At 46.4% G+C, this 18856-nt stretch overlaps 1 protein-coding gene and 1 long non-coding RNA gene across 3 annotated transcripts in view; one reads left to right on the forward strand and one right to left on the reverse strand.

Moving 5' to 3' along the window:
* The window catches only part of AKT1 (AKT serine/threonine kinase 1), a 72155-nt gene extending 64748 nt beyond the window's left edge, over window positions 1-7407 (reverse strand). The window contains exons 1-2 of one of the 2 annotated variants that reach the window (XM_084520293.1): window positions 7244-7407; window positions 737-911 (exon numbers count right to left, since the gene is read on the reverse strand). In XM_084520293.1, the coding sequence (XP_084376419.1) occupies window positions 737-782 (46 nt within the window). In that variant the 5' untranslated portion in view covers window positions 783-911; window positions 7244-7407. Of the gene's footprint in view, window positions 1-736; window positions 912-2789; window positions 4682-7243 lie in introns of those variants that run through there. The other variant, XM_084520294.1, reaches the window with a different exon arrangement.
* Window positions 7408-7765: 358 nt separating this feature from the next.
* LOC311438165 lies at window positions 7766-10738 on the forward strand. The gene is made up of 2 exons (XR_014693954.1): window positions 7766-8037; window positions 8657-10738. It is a non-coding gene; the product is annotated as an uncharacterized lncRNA (long non-coding RNA).
* The last annotated feature ends 8118 nt before the right edge of the window (window positions 10739-18856 follow it).

Raw genomic sequence — 18856 nt, forward strand, 5'->3', positions numbered from 1 at the left:
CATCACAGTACTTGAAAACAAAAACACTCTCCCATACCCACTCCCCATAAAAATAAGCATATAAATGTTTAAGGATGCAAAAAGCTTAACTGTACATGTGACTATGTTTTTCAGTTTCACCGCTCAGTGGAGAAGACTTCTGATAAAAATAAGATTTCATCAGTGGTAAAACAGGAACGCACCAAGCACACAAACTCAAGGCTATTCTGCGTGTCCAGGACACCGGTACCGAGTGGTTCAGACACAACCCAAACACCACGTTCTCCAGCAGGTCTCTGCAAGAGAACATCACTGCTTGCAAAATCCAGGCGCATCATCACCGTACAAATGAAGACTCACCTCAAGACAACACTACCTTCTAACGGTGTATGAAGACAAAAAGAAAAGCTACAGCCCTTCATTTGAAACAAAGAATTTGCCACAGCTGAACCTTTAACACTCTACGTATTGTGTCTTTTAGTTGCTATCTTCATAATCATTTTAAAACCGAAGAGCTGGTGCAGTTTTCGGCAAACTCACACGTGCACAACCCCAAAGAAATCCCCTTACAACGTGTGCTTTCTCAGCTTGACAAAGTCACACGCGCTCCTTAGATGCAGTTTCCCGTTAGGGTGGACAGGAGAACAAGAACTGACAATTTCGAGATACCCTGTTAAGGGGCACATCGTGCCCAGAGAAAAAGCCAGTTTACTGCATGGCCCAACACCCGGTCGTCCTGGAAAGAAAGGACACTTACCTCGTTTGTGAAGCCACCCTTCCTTCACTATTGCTACTTCATTCATAATGGCAGGAATGTCTCTCGGAAGATCAGCTTACGCCAAAAGATCACTGTTGAAATTTCTGAGCTTCAGCAGAAGTGTCCACAAAGGGGCTCTTGTTGGGTTTGCCGTTTTCCTCCTTCTCGGCTACTTCTAAAAGGATCAAAAGAAGAGTCCACCGTCATTTGAAGTACATCACATGGTAAATCAGGAATACAACAGGGAGTAGCTTTCATTGCTTGTTTGTTTTTATTATTTTAATTACTAATCCTAAATGAGGGCTTCACTTTTCACCAGGATTTTGCTATCTCCGCGGGTGGAGGTGCTGGAACGAGTGCCTGCTAGAGCCCAGCTTCTCCACACTGTCTGGAGCAGAGGCGGCTGCAAGACTTTGCCCAGAAGACGTCTCCCAGCTCTCCAACAACATGAAGCTCCCCATAACAATCAAAATTCTGAGATTTAGCAAAGTCTTGTTGTATTTCCTGGCAAGAAGACTTCCAGAACTTCTTCTGGAAGGTTTCCTTACAGCCTGCTGTACGCCAGTCTATCAACACAGTGCATCTTAGAGATAAAGCCCAGAGAGTAAAAATTTGCTTTCTTCCCCACATAATTTCGCTTCACATTTTCCTACCTTGTGTCATCCTGTTCTCCCACTCAAATCTCCATGACTTTCCCCCAAATCCTCTTCTCTATCTTTGATATTTACGACTCCTACCTCTTAGACGCGTACAAAGAACTTCAGATAAGCTCACGTACCTTTCTGCTACCCTAATTCAGCCCTTATAAGCACCTTGATCAATTTTATCACCCTTCTCTGAACTCACTGCAGTTTGCTGCTGTCTTTCCTGCAATGTAATACACCTAAGCACAACTCAGGATTTTTACCACTCCACTTTATGAGATGAAGTCCCTACCTAAATAGCTCAAAATCGCTGCATCTTGTTGAAAACACATCTATCTCACGGCCGGCTACCACAGAAATGTTCTTCACATCTCCCTCCCTCACTGAAAGCAATCTCTTCCCAGATGCACCAGCTTTTATTATTTTTCTAAATTGAATCTGATTATTTTCCTGCTTGCGGTACAAATGTTCTCTGTTTGTTTTCCTTTAACGACTTCTGTGCTCTCGGAAGCGTCCGTACCTCCATCCAGCCCGGTATTAGTTAAGCAATCAGAAATGTAATTGGTGACACGTTCTCAGCAGTAATTAAGGAGTATAATACAGCAGAACCTAGCAGCACTTGGAACATGCCACCGAAGACCTGGCTGTTACCAGCGTCTCTCTCTAAATTCGGAGACCTCCCATCCCCACCTAACAAATACGTACCAGCTCTGCTTGCACTTGGCAGCTGTGCGTCAATTACTGGTGAGCACGCAGGTGATATCCATCAGAAACTAGATTAAAAAGCAACTAATTCCACATAACTCACTAAGATACAGCCCTGGGTGGAAGAAGCAGGTGGTCAAAACGAGTCCAGCCCAGAACCCAAACGCCAGCAGGGACAGAGGGGCTGTGCCTTGCGTTGCCAGAGCAATAAAACTCTCTGCAAAGCAGGGGAATCGGATCTGAACCGTCGCTGCGAACTGAAATTCACTGGGAGAAGATGCAAGAGAACCAACATTTTGCCTGTGAACTTTCACTGTTTGTCCCCAGTCCTCAGCTTTTCCAGTAACATTTTATTTTCTGGGGAAATAATAAAAAAGATGATTTTTTTTTTCCAAATTATGGATCTGCCATGTCTTTCTGCTTGTAATTAGCACTCTGAGAAACAGATAAGACATTTGCCCGAGGGAGGGAAAACACACAAAAAAATGACACTGGGACAAGAGACTTGTAAGAATCCCTCAATTTCCCAAATAAATACGCAAGGACCATATGCTGCAGCATAGAGACCAGCAACCCACTGCTACCAGTTGTCCACGACAAATTCCTTCGGATCCAGAGCAATTAAGACACAACTTGATGAACATGGCAGGCTTTCACCCTCCTATCAAAAACACACACATAACAGTCACGCTAGCTAGACTGACCTGATGTCAACAGGAGACGAGACCTCACTTCAGGGCTTTACAGAAGCACCGAGCAATTTGCAAAGCGTTGAGCAAAACCCCCAAGATTATCACAGCTTAGGTATGGAAACGCAACACCAAGGTGTGAAAGTTAACGCATCGAACGTGGCCCGTAACAGAAAACGGGGACGGCGTAACCTGCCTCTGCACCTTCAGTTCACCAACTCAACTGCATTAAGCCGACAACATCCTTCTCAAGAATCGTGCTTTACCAAAGCTATGAGCCAAACTAGTCTGTAGAAAGCACAATCCTATTATTTAAACCAGAAAAAGGTGTGAGGGCACAGAACTCAGGAACCTCCGCCTAATTTATTCCAGGTTTGTCTGGGTTAACGCTTGCCAAGATTACCACCGCCTGGCAACCTCCTGCTCCTTACCACCTAAATCCTCACCTCAAACTGAATCACAGTGACTACGCAGTCCAAAAAAGCAGATCAGCAAAGAAACCCAGAGTTCGGAGGAACTACTTGTTCTGGTTTCTGCGACGTCCGAAAGGTTTGGGCTGCCCTCTGCCTACAGTTCCTATACAAGGAGCATCCATTCCCCAATTGCTACCATAGCCCTGCTCTCAGGGATGTGTCTACCTGCACATCTCCTTCGAAGGCAAAGAGGTGAACAGGATAGAGGATATTACGAAGGAGCCACTCACAGAACATCAGGTAGCATGGCACCATGAAGGGGGAAAAAAAAACATTGAACATCCCCTACCACCAACCTGCAGCATGGGCTCCATCTCAATCCTTCAGTGCACTGAATTTATAAGGGGAAATTTAGTTTTTCTTCATCGTGAAGAGCTGGGAATCCCTTCTCACCGTGCAATAAGATGTCTGCAGATGCAGCTCCAACAGCAGCAAACCCACTCTACCTGGTATGCTTCAAAACACACGTCCAAGTTGGCCTTAATATACATATTTAAATAAAAGACTATCGAAAAGAGTGGTAGCAAGTAATAGAGTAATGTCTTGGAAGAGAGGAGAAGAGCAAGTTAACTACAGGTCAGTGTATTTCTGAAGATGTGTAAACCAGAGAAAGTTCCATTTGCATAAAGTCCTTAGAGGAATAAAAAAAAAGAAGTGATTACAGACCTCATTTATGGCCATCTAGGAATGGTTCCCAGTGAGCAGAGGGCATCTGAGGTAAGTATGACCTGGCTGCTCCAGCCTGTGTCTGCACATGACTGAATACTGTCAAAAGCTAAACAACTCCGTCTTTTAGCGCTGGGTTTGCTTATTTTCAACGTGCATTTCTGTAATACCTTTTTCGATTCCAAAATATTTCTCACACGGGTGAAGCGCAGTAAATCACAAATAGTGTGACATCAACATCGTACCACGGCGTGTGCTGCTTTTCTGCATCCATTAATTCCTTAAAGGCTATTAACTTCTTCACAAATAGTGAGATAACTCACTTCCCTGTGCATTGCAGCAGTGAAACCTGCTTTAAGGAGTCAGTCAAACAAACAGAAGGTGGAGCTGAACCGTCTTTTTCCGTATTTGGGAGAGTTCCTTCTTTTTTGGCTCTTCGACTCATGTTTGCGTCCTTCTGCCTCCAAACCCCTCTGAGATGAATCTGTCCTCCTCGCCCTCCTTCCAAGGTGAAATTTTATATTCCTTTCTATTCAAACTCTAAAGGAGAGCAGGAAGAAAATTAAGTCTTCCATAATGCTGAAACTTAAGCTTAGGGGATGCAGGAGCATCTCTGGTAATTACTTCATCTTGGTGAAGGAGAGAAAGCCTCGCTGGAAGGAGGACCAGATCCAACCAGATCCTGCCCGGATCAGCTGGCAAGCTGGCTGTGCCCATCAGCCCAGATCAGGACCACAGCAGAATGGCTTGAAGAAGGATCCAGCTGCCTCTTTGCCTACCTCAGCCACAGGACACGGTCACAAGAATATACAGGACATGTAAGAACTGCAGGGGAGCAGAGACGTGTGTTTGGGCCCACGACATGAGACAGCAGAGTAACCTGCGCTCTTTCACATCTCATTTTGAGCTCACGGCCAACTGCATCTAAACTGCACAGGCACACAACGAAGTTGGGCTCCAGCCAACATTTTAAGTAGAGCGTGCAGAGAGGTATCCCCACCAGGCTTTGACCGGTGAAGTACATCTCCTGCATTATGCAAATCCTACCTTCAGTGTTTCGCAGGAGCAGCGCTGCTTCCAGCGCACCCGGGGCCCTCTGAACTCACAGCAGCTTCGCACCGTGACCCAGTTACCAGATTTGGGCAGGCAGCTTTCAAGAAAGCCCAGGACCACGCAGTTCCAGCATCTTAGCTTACTTTACAAAAATGCACTGAGGGCCTTGAGTTAGGCGTGGTCACCGATTTTTGCTCCTAGCCCATCTCAGAGCAACACCGCATCGAGACAGGCATTTCGTGACTGCTTGTGCTGCTTATCAAGGCTTGGAAACGCTCCTCTGATTCTAAGAACCATAGAAAAAATGGTAACTGGGGGAGAAAATAAAAATCTCTAAAGCCACTTCCACTTTTCTTTCAGTCTGTCAGCGTAATCTAGGCGCACAAAGCTGTAATTTGTCTTTACTAATCAATAGACAGGAGGTTAATTTTGTTCAGGTGAGGGGCCGGAGTTACGACACCCGGCTGCCCAAGCTGCAACCACAACTACAGTTTGATAGGACAAACGGAGCTGCGTATTTCAAAACCAAGCGATGGCAGAAAAGAAACCTCTTCATGCTCTCTCTGTCAAAGACACTGGCTAGACAAAATCCTCTTTATGTTCCAAAGCAAGAACAAGTCCCTTTACAGTTTACACTCGTATAATTTAAGAACTGTGCTGCTCAGAACTTCTGCACCAACTTCAGATGCATTTCATCAAATTCCATTTTAATGCCTTTATAACAGAAGTTTTGTTCCTCCTCCCCCAAACAAACCAAGACAGTCTCGAACCTATTTGAACCCTAAATGTAATCACTTATGGGTCGTTTTTATAAGCCAGCAAACCCCAGGGCTGGAGCTACAGGTTACTTGCGGCCACTGGATCAATTCTTCCATTTGATTTATCACTGCTGGGCACCAAAACCAGCTCTATAAATGTCATACACGATGAAAACCCTCCCATTTAAAAAATCAAAGGTAGCTCCACAGCGTCTTTAAATCTATTAACTCAGACAAATGTTGTGGCTGTCATCAGGAAATTAGCTACTACAAAAAAGTAATTACTAGTCATGCAGTATGTCAAATTTATTTACCTGTAAACAAATATTCTCCTGAATTAAGCGTTAGTAACTCCCCTTTATAACTGTATTTTGAAACATACAGCCCTCCCCTGGCACAAACAAAACAAATAAATAAAACAAACAAGAGCAAATCACGGATTTGCTTCTTATCTGCTCGGGATGGTAGGAAAACAAAGCGGAAGGAAAAATAGTTAAATATTTTCCCAAGGGTATAAGGGGCCAGGGGGGGACCCCAATAAGGTGCAATCTGCACTAGCATCAATACCACGCTGTAAAATATGTAAGGAGTCCCAGCGTGCTCACGTACTCTATTAGAATTGTGTGTTCTGCACAGAAAGAGAAGTAAAAGTCCTAGAAGTCTCCAGGAACATCTCAGCAATGGCAGAATTTCACCTTTGGGGGGGGAAGGGGGAGCAGGATGGGGCGAGGGGGCACCTGCACACAGCACCCTACGGGTCTGCAGGTAGAAAAAGGGGGGAGAAATCAGCTCCAGAAGGGCTGCCCGAGGAGCTGCAGCCACGGATTGGGGAGGGGATCGCCCCCCCAAAATGTGCAACCCCTCGGTGGGCTGCCACCAAAGATAAGGGCAGCAAACGGGGGCGGGGGGAGCCGGAGGGGAAGGGGGCGGAGGAGCTCTCGGCTACTTCATCCGCCAGACTTTCCGAAATAACCCGTGCCCCCCTCATTTCCCCTCTACCCCCCCCCAAACCCCCATTTCCCCTCAGGGATGCTCGGGCAGGTCCCGACCCCCTGGGATTGAGGGGGGGAGCCGGGTGGGAGCCCCCCACACTTCCACCCTCCACCCCCTAGGGGAAGCCAGCAGCTTCCTGCTCTCCCCGAGCCCCCCCCCAAGCCGGCTCCACCTTCCCTAGCCGGGCCGCAGCCCCCTAAAACCACCCCAAAAATAAAAAAAACCCTCACACACCCCCACACCTCCCCACACACCCCCCCCTCAGCTCGGCGGCCCCGGGGCTGGGCTGGGCGGCGGAGGGGCGGCGGCAGCCCCCAGCCCGCCCCCGCGGCCTAGGGCGGGGGAACCGAGGGACAACGGGGGGAGCCCCCCGAGCCTCAGCCCGGCCCCCACGACCCCTGCCCGGCCCCACACGGCTCGGCTCGGCTCGGCCGAGCAGGCCCCGGCGCTTCCTTTCCTTCCCTCCCCACCACCACCTCCTCCTCCTCCCCAAGCCCTTCCCAGCCCGGGGGAGCGGGGCACTTACATGGCTGCAGCCCGGGGAGGAGGTGATGGGAGGGCGGCGGCCAAGGGGAGAGGGGAAGGGAAAAGGGGGGGGAGGGAAAAAAAAGGGGGGGGGGCAGCCGGCCGGGTGCCGAGCTCCAAAGGCCTAACCGGGCTCACGGCAGCCGCCGCCTCCTCCTCCTCACCATCCCCGGGCGGCGGGGCGGCGGCTCCTCCTCCTCCTCCTCCTCCTCCTCCTCCCCCCTTCTCGCAGGCCCACGGGGCTCGCACAGCCGCTCCGGCTGCCTGCCGGCCTCCCTGCCCGCCTGCCTCCCCCGCCGCTCCGCCTCCGGCCGGGAGGAGCAGCCCTGCCTTTCGCCTGCCCCCCCCTCCACACACACACACACACACCACACACACCTCAAGGAGCCGCGCTGCAGCCTTCTTCCCCCCTTTCTCTTCCCCCCCTCCTTTTCCCCGTTCAGCCCAGCGGGAACAGCCCCGCAGCCTGGGCTGCCCGAAATGCTGATAATTAGTCCCGAAATGCTGATAATTAGCCCCAAAATGCTAAGGCCCGGCGGCCTCGTGGCACCTCGGCCTGTGTGACACACCGCGGGGGGTCGGACATGGATCCCCTCAGGGTCCCCTCCAAGCTCAGCAGTTTTGTCTCACCACAGCACCAGGGTGACTTTGTGAGGCATCCCCAAAGCCATACAGTGCAAATCCACACACGCACAATGCTCACAGGCTTTCCCTGCACCTATTGAACTCTGATCGATTCAATAATTAAATAAATCTTGGTACTTTTCAATGTTTCCATACCCCTTTCCACAGCAGGTGGGTTGCGAGGCACAGAAAGGCCAAGCAACTAGCAGCCAGGGCCATAAATCCGGCTGTTGCCTCTCCCTAGGCCGCCCTGCTCCCAAAACGCCCCAAAATGCCCCAAATCGCCGGAGTGACTCGAACTATTGCTTGCGGCAGGGCAGTATTTTGTAAGGCTTTAAGAGCCGCTCTGCTCTGAGAGAAAAAAACAACGTTGCAGAAATGGCTTTGACAGATTTATTATTTCTCTGTGCTTCCAGTATCAAAATTTGCCCTGTTTACTCATTAAGGGATTTTGTTTATTTTCTAATTGATGGTGCCATAAACTCTTAACTGGGCTGTAAGGATGATTTGATTTGTTCGGGAATGTACGATCACTGATGATCGCGTTTCTGTAATTGGAAGCTAGTTAGAATTTAGAAAATGGCACATCTTCCCACAGCGTTGCTCTGTTAACAAAATAAAGGTGCATAAAATGTGTTTACAGCAGTAAAGCTGGGGAATACGACTCTGCATTTACACTGGCAGCAAATCTATTTGATATAATAAGAGGCTTTCCCACTGTGTCATTTGAATGATTATGGGTGTTTACTGAAATTCACATTTTAATTTTTTCTTCTTCCATTTTGATCAGCTAGGGGGTCTGTCCGATCTATCATATCTGCCACGAGTTTTCTGAGTGCCAAATGGATCGCTGGATTTTGCGTACGTCAGTGCCCTAGAGGAGCCAGTGACAAGAAAGAGGAGGGAAGGGTTCGCTCTTCTTCAGGATGGAAGGAGAAAGAATGAGACTTCCTTACCCGCCAGCAAACAGACCATTTCCTCCTGCCAGAACTGCTTCACCAGTACGGTATTTTCTGTAGCTCTCCTTTAGGGTTAGTAAGACTTGTTTCAGCACAGTTTAAAAAATGTAACATTCAGGTAACTTAACAGAAAAAGCAGGCCCCCCAGTACAGGCCTAATTGCCTAGTGTAGGGTCAGATCCGCATCTACCATCAGTACAAAGATTTGTACTGATGCGAGGGCAGAATGAAATGGCTGCGAGAACTGCCCACACCCTAATAATATGCGAAGATAATGGAAGGAAAAATCTGTAATAAACATTCTGGGATTGCGATCACATTTCTACATATCATGAAGTAAGCTCAGAATATTAAGTGTAGACTAACATGTAGGTGGGTACCAAAGATATCTTTAAAGGGAAATTATTTGTAAGTGTGCAAAGTTTGCAGTTAAGACAACGTGTACATAACTTAAATTGATTATTTTATTTTATTTTTGTTATGAACTAATTTTGAGTCTTCAGCCTGCAATTACATTTAGCAACAGAGTGTAAGTACTGGACTTCAGGGCTGTAAGACACTTTTGTATAGGCAGGGGGATCTCTGGTAACAGATCTGATTGCAGGAGAGCTTTCTTGTCTTCCTGCCAAACCCTGCTCTGATTGATAAGCTCCCAGGCTGCGTGGTGAGCAAGGTCATTAGAACTTCCCCCCTGCAAACGAAGCAGCAGTTTTAAAAATAAGGTCATATGGTAAACATAGATTTCAGTCCTGAAGAGAAGAAAATAAACCTCTGTTGTTTGCTAAAAAGGAAGTGCAATTAAAAAAAAAATTCAATGCGAACAGATTGTTTAGATTTGCCGACTGTTGATTTACTGTGATGAAAGACAGGCCCAAACTAGAAAGTTTGGATCCTGATCTGGATCCGACATTCCCCAAATCTGAAGGGGAAGTTAGATTCGGAGTCTGGAGTAAGGCTTATCTCTCAAACACAGCAAAGTACAGTGGATAAAAATACCCAGGTAAAGTAGGAAGTGCCCGGTCTGCAGCAAGAGTGACTTTGTATCAACAATGAACAAAAGCAGGCCTTCTTTTCTCTGAGAACAATGAAATCACTCAAGAATTGTTATAAATGCAAACAATGCGAGCTTTATCATTCAGTTATCATCAATGGGATTATAGTCTATAAACCCTAATTTTGAGGGAAGTCCCTAGATTTCCCTGAGCACTTCCTCAAATTTCACATCTATTTACTCTAGTTTAAATGGTTCAGGATGAGGTGCATCACTGTTCCTTGGTGTTGTATTACCCTAAGATACTGAACACAGGGGTTAGTGGCAAAGAATGGTTGATTCCTAAAGCCTGTATCAATACCACAGCAGAAAAACAGGCTCTCCTGTTCCCATCCATTTTTAACAGATATATAGGTAACGTATAATTTGATGTAACTTTTCAAGTTATTTTAAAATGTCTGAATTATGCAGCTTTGGATAAAAAATGTTTTTTATCCAGTCAGGCATAAAAAGAAAGAATAGCACGGGAAGATGAAGTGGAATTATTGAGTTCACCACCAGTAGAACAAGTTCTGCTCTGTAACTGCAAGTAGTAGCAGCACATTTATGGTCCAACAGGGAATTTGTACCTTCCTTTTTAAAAGCTGTACTCAAGGGAGAAGACTATATGAGATCCCATTAGGGTTACAATATTTCAGTCTAGGCATTAAAAGTTTTTAAATGAACAACTCAGGTTTGATCTAAGACAAAAACCCATCTTAATAAGTATGCAAATTGAAAGTGCATTTTGCAGGGCCAACTGTAATAAACATAAGTGTGCTGCTAAAATTGAACAAATCCAATGTTTGAAGGTGTATTTCTCGACAGCAAAACAATAGCAGGCCATCTAGAAAAAAAAATAATAAATGCAGTCATATTGAAACATCGTGACTTTGCTTTTTAGAAATTCGTCCTGTCAATACAAGACTTCAGTGTTGGCTACACTGGTAACTTGAAGAGCAGCGATCTGAATTATGCCTGTTTGCTAGAACATTTTTGCGAGCTCTTCCCGATGACTTGCTAAAACTCCTTGGAGAGGTCAGACAGGAGACCTACGTTTAGTTTCCAGATTCTTTTTCCTGGTCACCAGCATGCTAAAGCTGGGCAGCGCTGGGGCGTCAGCACGCTTCCTCCAGCTGGAGCAGGAGGAAGGCACACTTCCCAGTCCTGCAAAGAGCTTTTCTGGCTGAGTCATGAATGGTGTTGTTGACAAACTCCAAAGCCAGAGCCTTACAGTCCTCTTCATCAGGAATAATGATAGCTGTAACACAGGGCAGCAAACATGCTGGGGGGGAATTTGGTATATAAACAGGAACTGAATGGTTTGCATAGAAAATGCACTAGTTATAGAGCATACAAAAATAGCAAATATATCAGTTGTGTCCCATACACCACCACAGCTGTTTTTGTTGTTGCAGTAGTAACCACAAGTCTCTTTCTGGACCAGGCACCATTAGGCTTTGTAGAGACACATCAAAAGACACAGCTTCTGGTGTTAATGGACTGAAATCTACTTCAAACTGCTGCTTTTCTCCCTTATTAGTAAAATAATATTTTGTGAGTTCTTAGTTCTGGGAAAATACCCGAGAATGCTGAAACTCCAGTAATCTGTGTGAGGAAACATTGCGATCCTAACTATACTCAGGAAGGAAAACCCTGCGACACTGAAATAGTGAAGTTATACGCACATATTGAAAATAGAAACCCAAAGTAAAAGCTGCTAGGTTCCTGTTACGTTCCCATCTCTCACACTCCCACCGCTGATTATGCTCTTCGCTTAAAATTACACAGTTAAGCACAATATGGGCATATCAACTTGAGGGCAGTCTTAGTGGTTGATTATCCCTGCAGATCCCAACAAGGAAATGTGGAAGGAGCAGCAGTGCAGCTGGGCGTGGGCACAGCAATAAACCATCAGAGCACTGGTCCTGGCTGTGCTGAGCTCCAAGTGGAAGCCATCTCGGAGTCGATCTTTCTCATAATCTTTACAATTTCCCTCAGATCAAGAGCTTTAATGGAGCTGTTAAAGTTTTAGGCATTATGGTGACACAGGCTTCCTAGGTCCTTTAAAATGTATCTAAGTGAGACATTTATGCAGTGAACTGGCAGGTGCATTTTTGTATTATTATTATTTGTATACCAAAGCTAGAAGAGAAGGGATTGCTTTTAATTTCTTCAGCATAATTTTAATGGCATCTGCTTGCACAGAAAAACCTGCTACAGTTTGAATCACCTCATCAAAATTTTATAGTTTGGAAACTTTTAAGGGCAGAAATGGCCATTCCAGTATCATTCTGGGCTGACCTCCCAGCTCCTGCAGCCATAAAATTGCACTTAGTGATGTCTCCATCTGTATTCACACCTCGTGGGTAAAAGAGATGACACTACCATGAACCAAATAAAATCAGAGAAAGAGAGGAAAGGTAAATTCCTATCTTTGGAGCTCTCTTTACTCCAGAGCCATGCTGTGTCTTTGTTTCTGCAGTCAGACACCAGCCGAAAGACAATGGGCTTGTGGAGCAACAACAGGGGGAGGAATTTCTGCTTTATTTATTATACAAGAATCTGTCCTGTGAAAGGAAAGCCCCGGTAACACAATACCATGTGGGACAGTGTTGTGTTGGCTGCTTTTGTAGGTGTCCAGTAAGTGCAAATTCTGCTCAGAGCATTTTTGGGTGGGTTGTTTTGTTTTCTTTTTCAGTTTAAGCATCTCTCCCCTCTAGTTCTTTGGTGTCTAACCAGGTTTGACCTCATACTGCTGCTTGTCCTCAACTCGATTACTGAGGTCTTTCCTTCTGCCTGACTTCTTACTGTCACAAAAATCTTGAAAGCATTTGCTGACCTTTGGCTCCATCTTTGCTGTTTTTGTTAGCCGTGCCTACATTTAGGTTTGTGGCTGTAGCATACTGTGGCCAGAGCGAGTTAGTCTATCCTGCTTTTAGGGGCAGGGCTTCTTTCCAAGCCCGAACCCTCTTCCTCTCCCCCCGGCCTGAAGCTTCCTGTGGGTAACGAGGCGAGACGGCTGGGTCTGCGTGAGCAGTGGTGGCCCTGGAGTTGCCTTCCAGAGCGACCCGGCTGGTGTGGAGGACCCTGTGTCTACACAGACGGTGTGTTGGCAAAGGGGGATGCTTCAGATGAGTTGTAATTGGGTCCCGTGGACTGAATGCCTGGTGGTGGTTGGAGTTCACACGAACTGGAGGACATCTCTGCTGTGGATTTGCTGGAGGGGAGCCCAGCTCATGCGCTCCAAGACCGGCCCATGACATGAACTGAAGCACAATAAATTGCCATGATCTGGAGAATCGCTTTTGAAGTGCATTCTTGATCCAGCCTAAAATGCTAATGTAGACCCAGCCATTGCAAAGTCTGCTGCTGCATGAACTGAAACTGTCTAGAAATCTAAAAAGGTATCAGGAATGAGAATCAGACACATGCACAAACACCACCAAATTCAGGCTGAAAACAACCTGCTGCTATAAAAAGTTATCCATTTGGCTGTTCCTCACCTCTTGCCATGCTCAGTACCTAACAACGGTTTTCTTGGTCCCTGAGTCTGCAGGTACTGCCTCGCTGCTCTCCTTCCCATCCCAACCTCAACAGGACAGCTCACACGTTAAACTGGATCCCCCAGGAGCCCGTGCAAAGCAAAACCATCCCTTCGGGGCTGTGTGGGACAGGCTGTCCGTGTGTCCATGCGCAGTGCCTCGCACGGCCGCTGCAGGAGCTTCTCGGTGCCCCTGTGGCATGCGTGCTCCATCTTAAAACCGTAAAGGCAACTGCAAAAGGAAGCCACCTGTTGACCTGTCTTGCAGTCTTTCCTGCCCTCAGGCTCGTCATCTGCATTCGGCTGGAGAACCGTGTTGCCAAAGCTCCTCGCCAGGCCGGAGGGAAGCAGGCCCGCTGTGTTTCTGTGCCGCATGCAGCCTGGCTCTCGCACGGCATTCCCGCTGCAGCCCCTGAGCCTGCCAGGACACGCTGGAAGCCGTAGAAAATGATGTCAGTGCATGGGCAGGGCTTCCTCGCCCCCGATAACATCTCGGCAGATGTCCTCCAGACGTGCTCTCGGTTCTTCCCAGGATAGCATCGTTCTTTCCCATTTACCGTTCCCCCTTCCACCTTTCATGTCAGCAAAGAAGTGACTTTTTGCTAAAGACTGTTCATATGAAAACATGAAAAGGAGCTTTGCTGCAGTTGTTTTATTATTTATTTTTTTTATTTACTTTTGAGCAGGAAAATGTTGCAATTCAGTAAAACACCAGTACTCAGACACTTAAAAGCACCTAGAGACCAGACTCCTGAACTTTATGATTTTCCTTTGTTCATTCACCCTCTTCCAAAATAAAACAAGCATTAAACAAAGTTTCTACACTGCATACATTATGCAGGCACCCCAGGGATTCTGTTACCTATAATCCAGCAGGTTTTACTCCCACCTACTGCATTTTGTCCATGTTTTGAAAATCAGATCTACCCCAGGGTACCCTGCTGGATGCGTAGAGTTCCCCTGAAGTCAGTGGGGGTCTGCTTAAGGACATACCTGCAGAGAGTATCTGTTGTTCTATATTTACACAGTACCCCACATAATAGACACAAAACCTGATTAAAGCTCCAAATGCTACTGCCGTGGAAATCAGTCTTGTTATTGACTGATGACTCAACATGTCTGAATTTAGATGGAAGAGGGCTACTTTCAATTCCCAGCTCTTTTATAGGCTCTCTGCATAACCTAGCCAAGTCATTTAATCTCTGTACCTCAGACACTCCTGTATTTAATACAGACAAAGTCAGTAATTGATTAATTCCCTTCCCCCAGCCCTTTCTTTGTATTTTTTTGGTGAGAGGTTCTTTGGGACAGACACTGCCTCTTGCAAGGTGCCAGGACACCACGAAGTACAAGGTGGCTCTGGCAATACCGTAAATGATAAAATAATTTGAATGTTCAGTAGCAGCTGTGATTGCCCTAATATTTGTCCTCACAGAATCACTTTTAAATCACACCTGGGACAATTTGGTTCCAGAAGAGGCTCAACATGATCCTGGGGTTATGACGATCACAAAATAACCTGAGCTGCAGCATTTCCTCTAACAAAGTAAGAAAACATAAAATGAAAAAGAGGCATCTTTTTTTTTTCCTTTTTTTTTTTTTTTAATGTAATGCATATGGATTCCAATCTTAAATAAAATACCATCAGCCACACAGCTTTCCCTCTTCATGAGAACAGCTGTGGAAAGCTATTATTATAATTTGCAAATAATGTTACCCCTTTATGTGTGTCAATGGAGCTTTTTTTTATGGCATGTCTTTAGCTAGACGGTTTCTTACATAACAGTATTATTCTTTTTTTATTTCAGACAGTTGTTAGGTGATGGTTTTCCATGTATAGGTTCTGTTAATGAATAATCATCAGTTACACAGCTAGTTATCTCTAAAAATAATTAGTATTTTGAAATTGGGAAGATACATCCCAGGTTAGAATATCTACCAGAAGTAAAGCACAGGAGCAAGCACATATCCCTGCAGGTACGCCATATAACTCAGGCAGACTACCATTATTAATACAAATCGCTTCAATTAAAATTGACATGTCAGATAATTAATAGCATGTTGATTGATAAACAAGCCATCGCTCATTTTATCCCGGCGTTTGTTAATTACCTGATGCTGCAGCTGACTGGAAAGGACACACTTCTGCCCTGGGAGCAGAGCTTTTTGTGTGTGCTTTCCAGTTTACCAGCGATTAGCTGTACCTGGAAATTAACAGTATTTTTGAGCTATGGGATCTGAAGTTTTGCATCTCCCTGCATCACAGCTGGCACACAGTGTGCATTTGTTTGTGCACAATAGGGTAAATATTATCTGCCACATGATGCTATAGAAAATTCTCACTTTATTTCCTTACTATGTGCATTTTTTTTTTTTTTTTTTTGCTTCTCTCCTGTATTTCCCCCCACACGTTAGACAGCACTGGTAGCCTCCCCTGCAATCTGTAAGAGCGAGCACACTGCGACACTGTTGCAGGGGTTCCCTACAGCAGCGCTTCCCAGTGCCATTGATCAAGCCAGGAGCACTAGTTAAGCAATGCAAGGTTGCTCTAATTCCCTGACTCATCTCCTGTTCCCCCTGGAAATCATAAACGTGGTGCTGGAAACCGAACTGCAGTCCCCTGACTGCAGCAGGACGAAGTAACTTGGATTGCTGAGTCACCACGTTGACCCACATGGCTCAGATTTCTGTTTATAGTTAGCAGGAGTCGAAAATGCTCATTGTAATCTTATCACGGTGAAGGTACTAACTGCACATTCTCCAAAAATGTATTCAGCCTGGCTCTCTGCTTGGGGCTCAGATTCCCCAAGCCACTATTAGCCTAATATTTACAAAAACACATTTCATCTTACCGGCCTTGAGTTATTATATTCTTGGGGTCCTTTTTTTTTATGCATATGTCATCTTAGAGCTAATCAGCATTCTGCTCTTGTACTTGCAACTGCTGAGAAAGTCAGATCTTAAAAAGCCATAACTCCCCGACAATTTCTGCCTGTCAATAGCTCATAGAAGCTGCTTGGATGTAGTAAGTAGTGTGGAGGAAAACTGAAGACCAAATTATTTTCAGGTACGAATTAAATCTCTTTCTTTGAAGCAGCCAATGTGTCTTCTTGCTCTGCAGGGTGAAATTCTCCTTGTTATGTACTGCATGCTTTTACAAATGCTGATATTCTTATGAGCACGCTATCCATTTCTCAACATCTGATAGATAAATGCCTTGCACTACGCTTGCATCCCTATGCAGTACTTCTGATACCGTCAGCTAACGAGCCCCACCGTTTTAGATAGAAGCCTTTTGTTCCAGTCTGCAACGTGACAAGGAATGTATTTGACGTGCGCTTGATTGCAGAGACGTGGAAATGCAGAAACGCTCGCATGCTGCAGTTTGTTTATAAAATTGATCTTGACCAGTCAACATAAAATGCATCATGTCAATGCAATTGCCATAATGCTCCTTCATTAGGAAAAATGACTCCTCTTGCGCACAGCGCCGGCAGCAGTTGAGTGGGGATGCCTCAGCTGCCCTTTCACACTGGCTAACCCATAAAAGTCAGCTTACAAATCAAAGCAAGAAATGAAAATAGATCAATGTAAATAAAGACGAAGGAGGAAGAGACTCACATCAGAGAAGACACAAATGAAAAGGCATGTGACCGGTTTAAAACACGAATGAGCTTCTGTTAAAGCAGCTCTCTTCAATGACCTTCTTTCCTGCCATGTGACCACTGTAAAGTGAAGGAATGCTAAAATTGCCTTTATTTTCATTTCTGATCTGGCCGTGTTAGCATATAGTTGCTGTATTCATCTATAGCCCCAGTAATCTCACTTTCTGCTGAAGTCAAAGGGAGTTGTTCTCCCAGCCTCCCTCCTGGCTCTCCACACCGCAGCACCGTGGCTGCCCTTTTAAAACCCTGAGGGCCCGGGGCCAGCCAGCTCCCTGCCCTTATCGGACCCATCTGGGAAGGGAGTGAGCAATTTTAAAGCCAGCAAGGGGCTGTGGAAGAAAGCTGGGCTTGGAAAGGTCCTGCTCTGAAGGGCACACCTCTCCCAGAGCCAGCCCCAGGCTGTGCAGAGGGACCTGGTCTCGGGGGTTTTTACCTAACCGAGCCAAATGCCCTAAACCAGGCACGGAGGGGTGCCCAGGTAGCTACCCACATATATAAAACCCTCTCCTTTCTCAAGCTCCACGCTGAGTGGCAGCCCCTGAGCTGGAGGCAGCGCTCACGCAGTCGCACCCGGTGCCAAATGCGGCAATATGGTAACTCCTTCCTCGCCCCCCCGCCCCCCGCTTACACTTCCAAGAATCACAGAAGAATTTCTGACGTGCTCCAACATTGAACAAAGCAATCTCTGATCTTAAGAACGAAAGAAAAAAAAAAAAGGGTTCAGTTTAATACAGGCAACTGGCAAAGATTCAAACTGCATCTTACTGTAGCCAAAGCAGTTCACCAATCCCGAGGAAGGATGCGAATTTGCAGCTCAAGTCAGATGCCTAATTATTCATTTCTCCTTATCTCGCTTGTAAAATCTCGCCAAGACTGCACCCATCCCTATATCTCTAGGCATGTGAATCCCGCTCCAGAAGAACCGAAGCCTTCAACAGCAGGCCTGCTCCCAAGCCGCCGCGTAACCTCCACACGCTGACAACACGCACCTGGCCTTGGAACGGTGCTGCCTCTTGCCCGGAGAGGTACCACGCCATCCCCGGCACATCTAAGGCTCCCCTGGACTGGTCTCACCAGGCAAGAGCGTGCCCTGATGCAGGGATGGTTAAGCAGAGTTACCGGGTGTGACAAATAATGTCATCTTTTTCGCCTCAGGCAGTGCCCGAGATGGAGTAGGCAATCTGTTACTGGCTGCACAGAAGGGGCTTCCTCAAACTGCCGAGGCAAAAAGGAAAGTGAACCGGGGAGAGGGTAAAACATGCAGGTTGTGCCGTGTAAGAATAGGCGTTTCAAACACAGCTTTGCTCCCCGTTCTGTTTTCCTCCCATATTTGTTCCCCACCCAGCTTCCTCATCTTCCGTTCACTCCCCACCCGTGCCTCCTTCCGAGATGCCTTTTGGAGACGCACCGCATGCAGGTTTTCTTCTGAGCTTGACTTTGGTCCCGCTGAAGTCCATGTCAGTCCTGAAGAAGGACCCAAGAGGACCACATCTGAGTCCCAGAGGAAGGACAATTTGGCTTCTGTCAGGGCAACGATTATAAACCTAAACCAGGATTTTTTTTACGTGCTACCTGCAATTAGGTTGTAGCAGTGCCTGGAAGGAGCGACCTGAGTGATGGATAACTCTTGTGTAGGCTTTCCACGAGGACCAGTTTCGGCCAGGTAAGAGTTAGCCCACTTGGAGAGACTGCTGGCAGCTGTATGGCCTTAGAGAAGTGCTGTGCAAGCCACAGGGTTAGCTTCTTAGCATATAGTGTAAGAGGACACTATGGTTTCCTGCATCATCTCCCA

Source organism: Aythya ferina (genome assembly GCF_964211825.1).
Source record: "Aythya ferina genome assembly, chromosome: 5".
Lineage (NCBI taxonomy): Eukaryota > Metazoa > Chordata > Aves > Anseriformes > Anatidae > Aythya > Aythya ferina.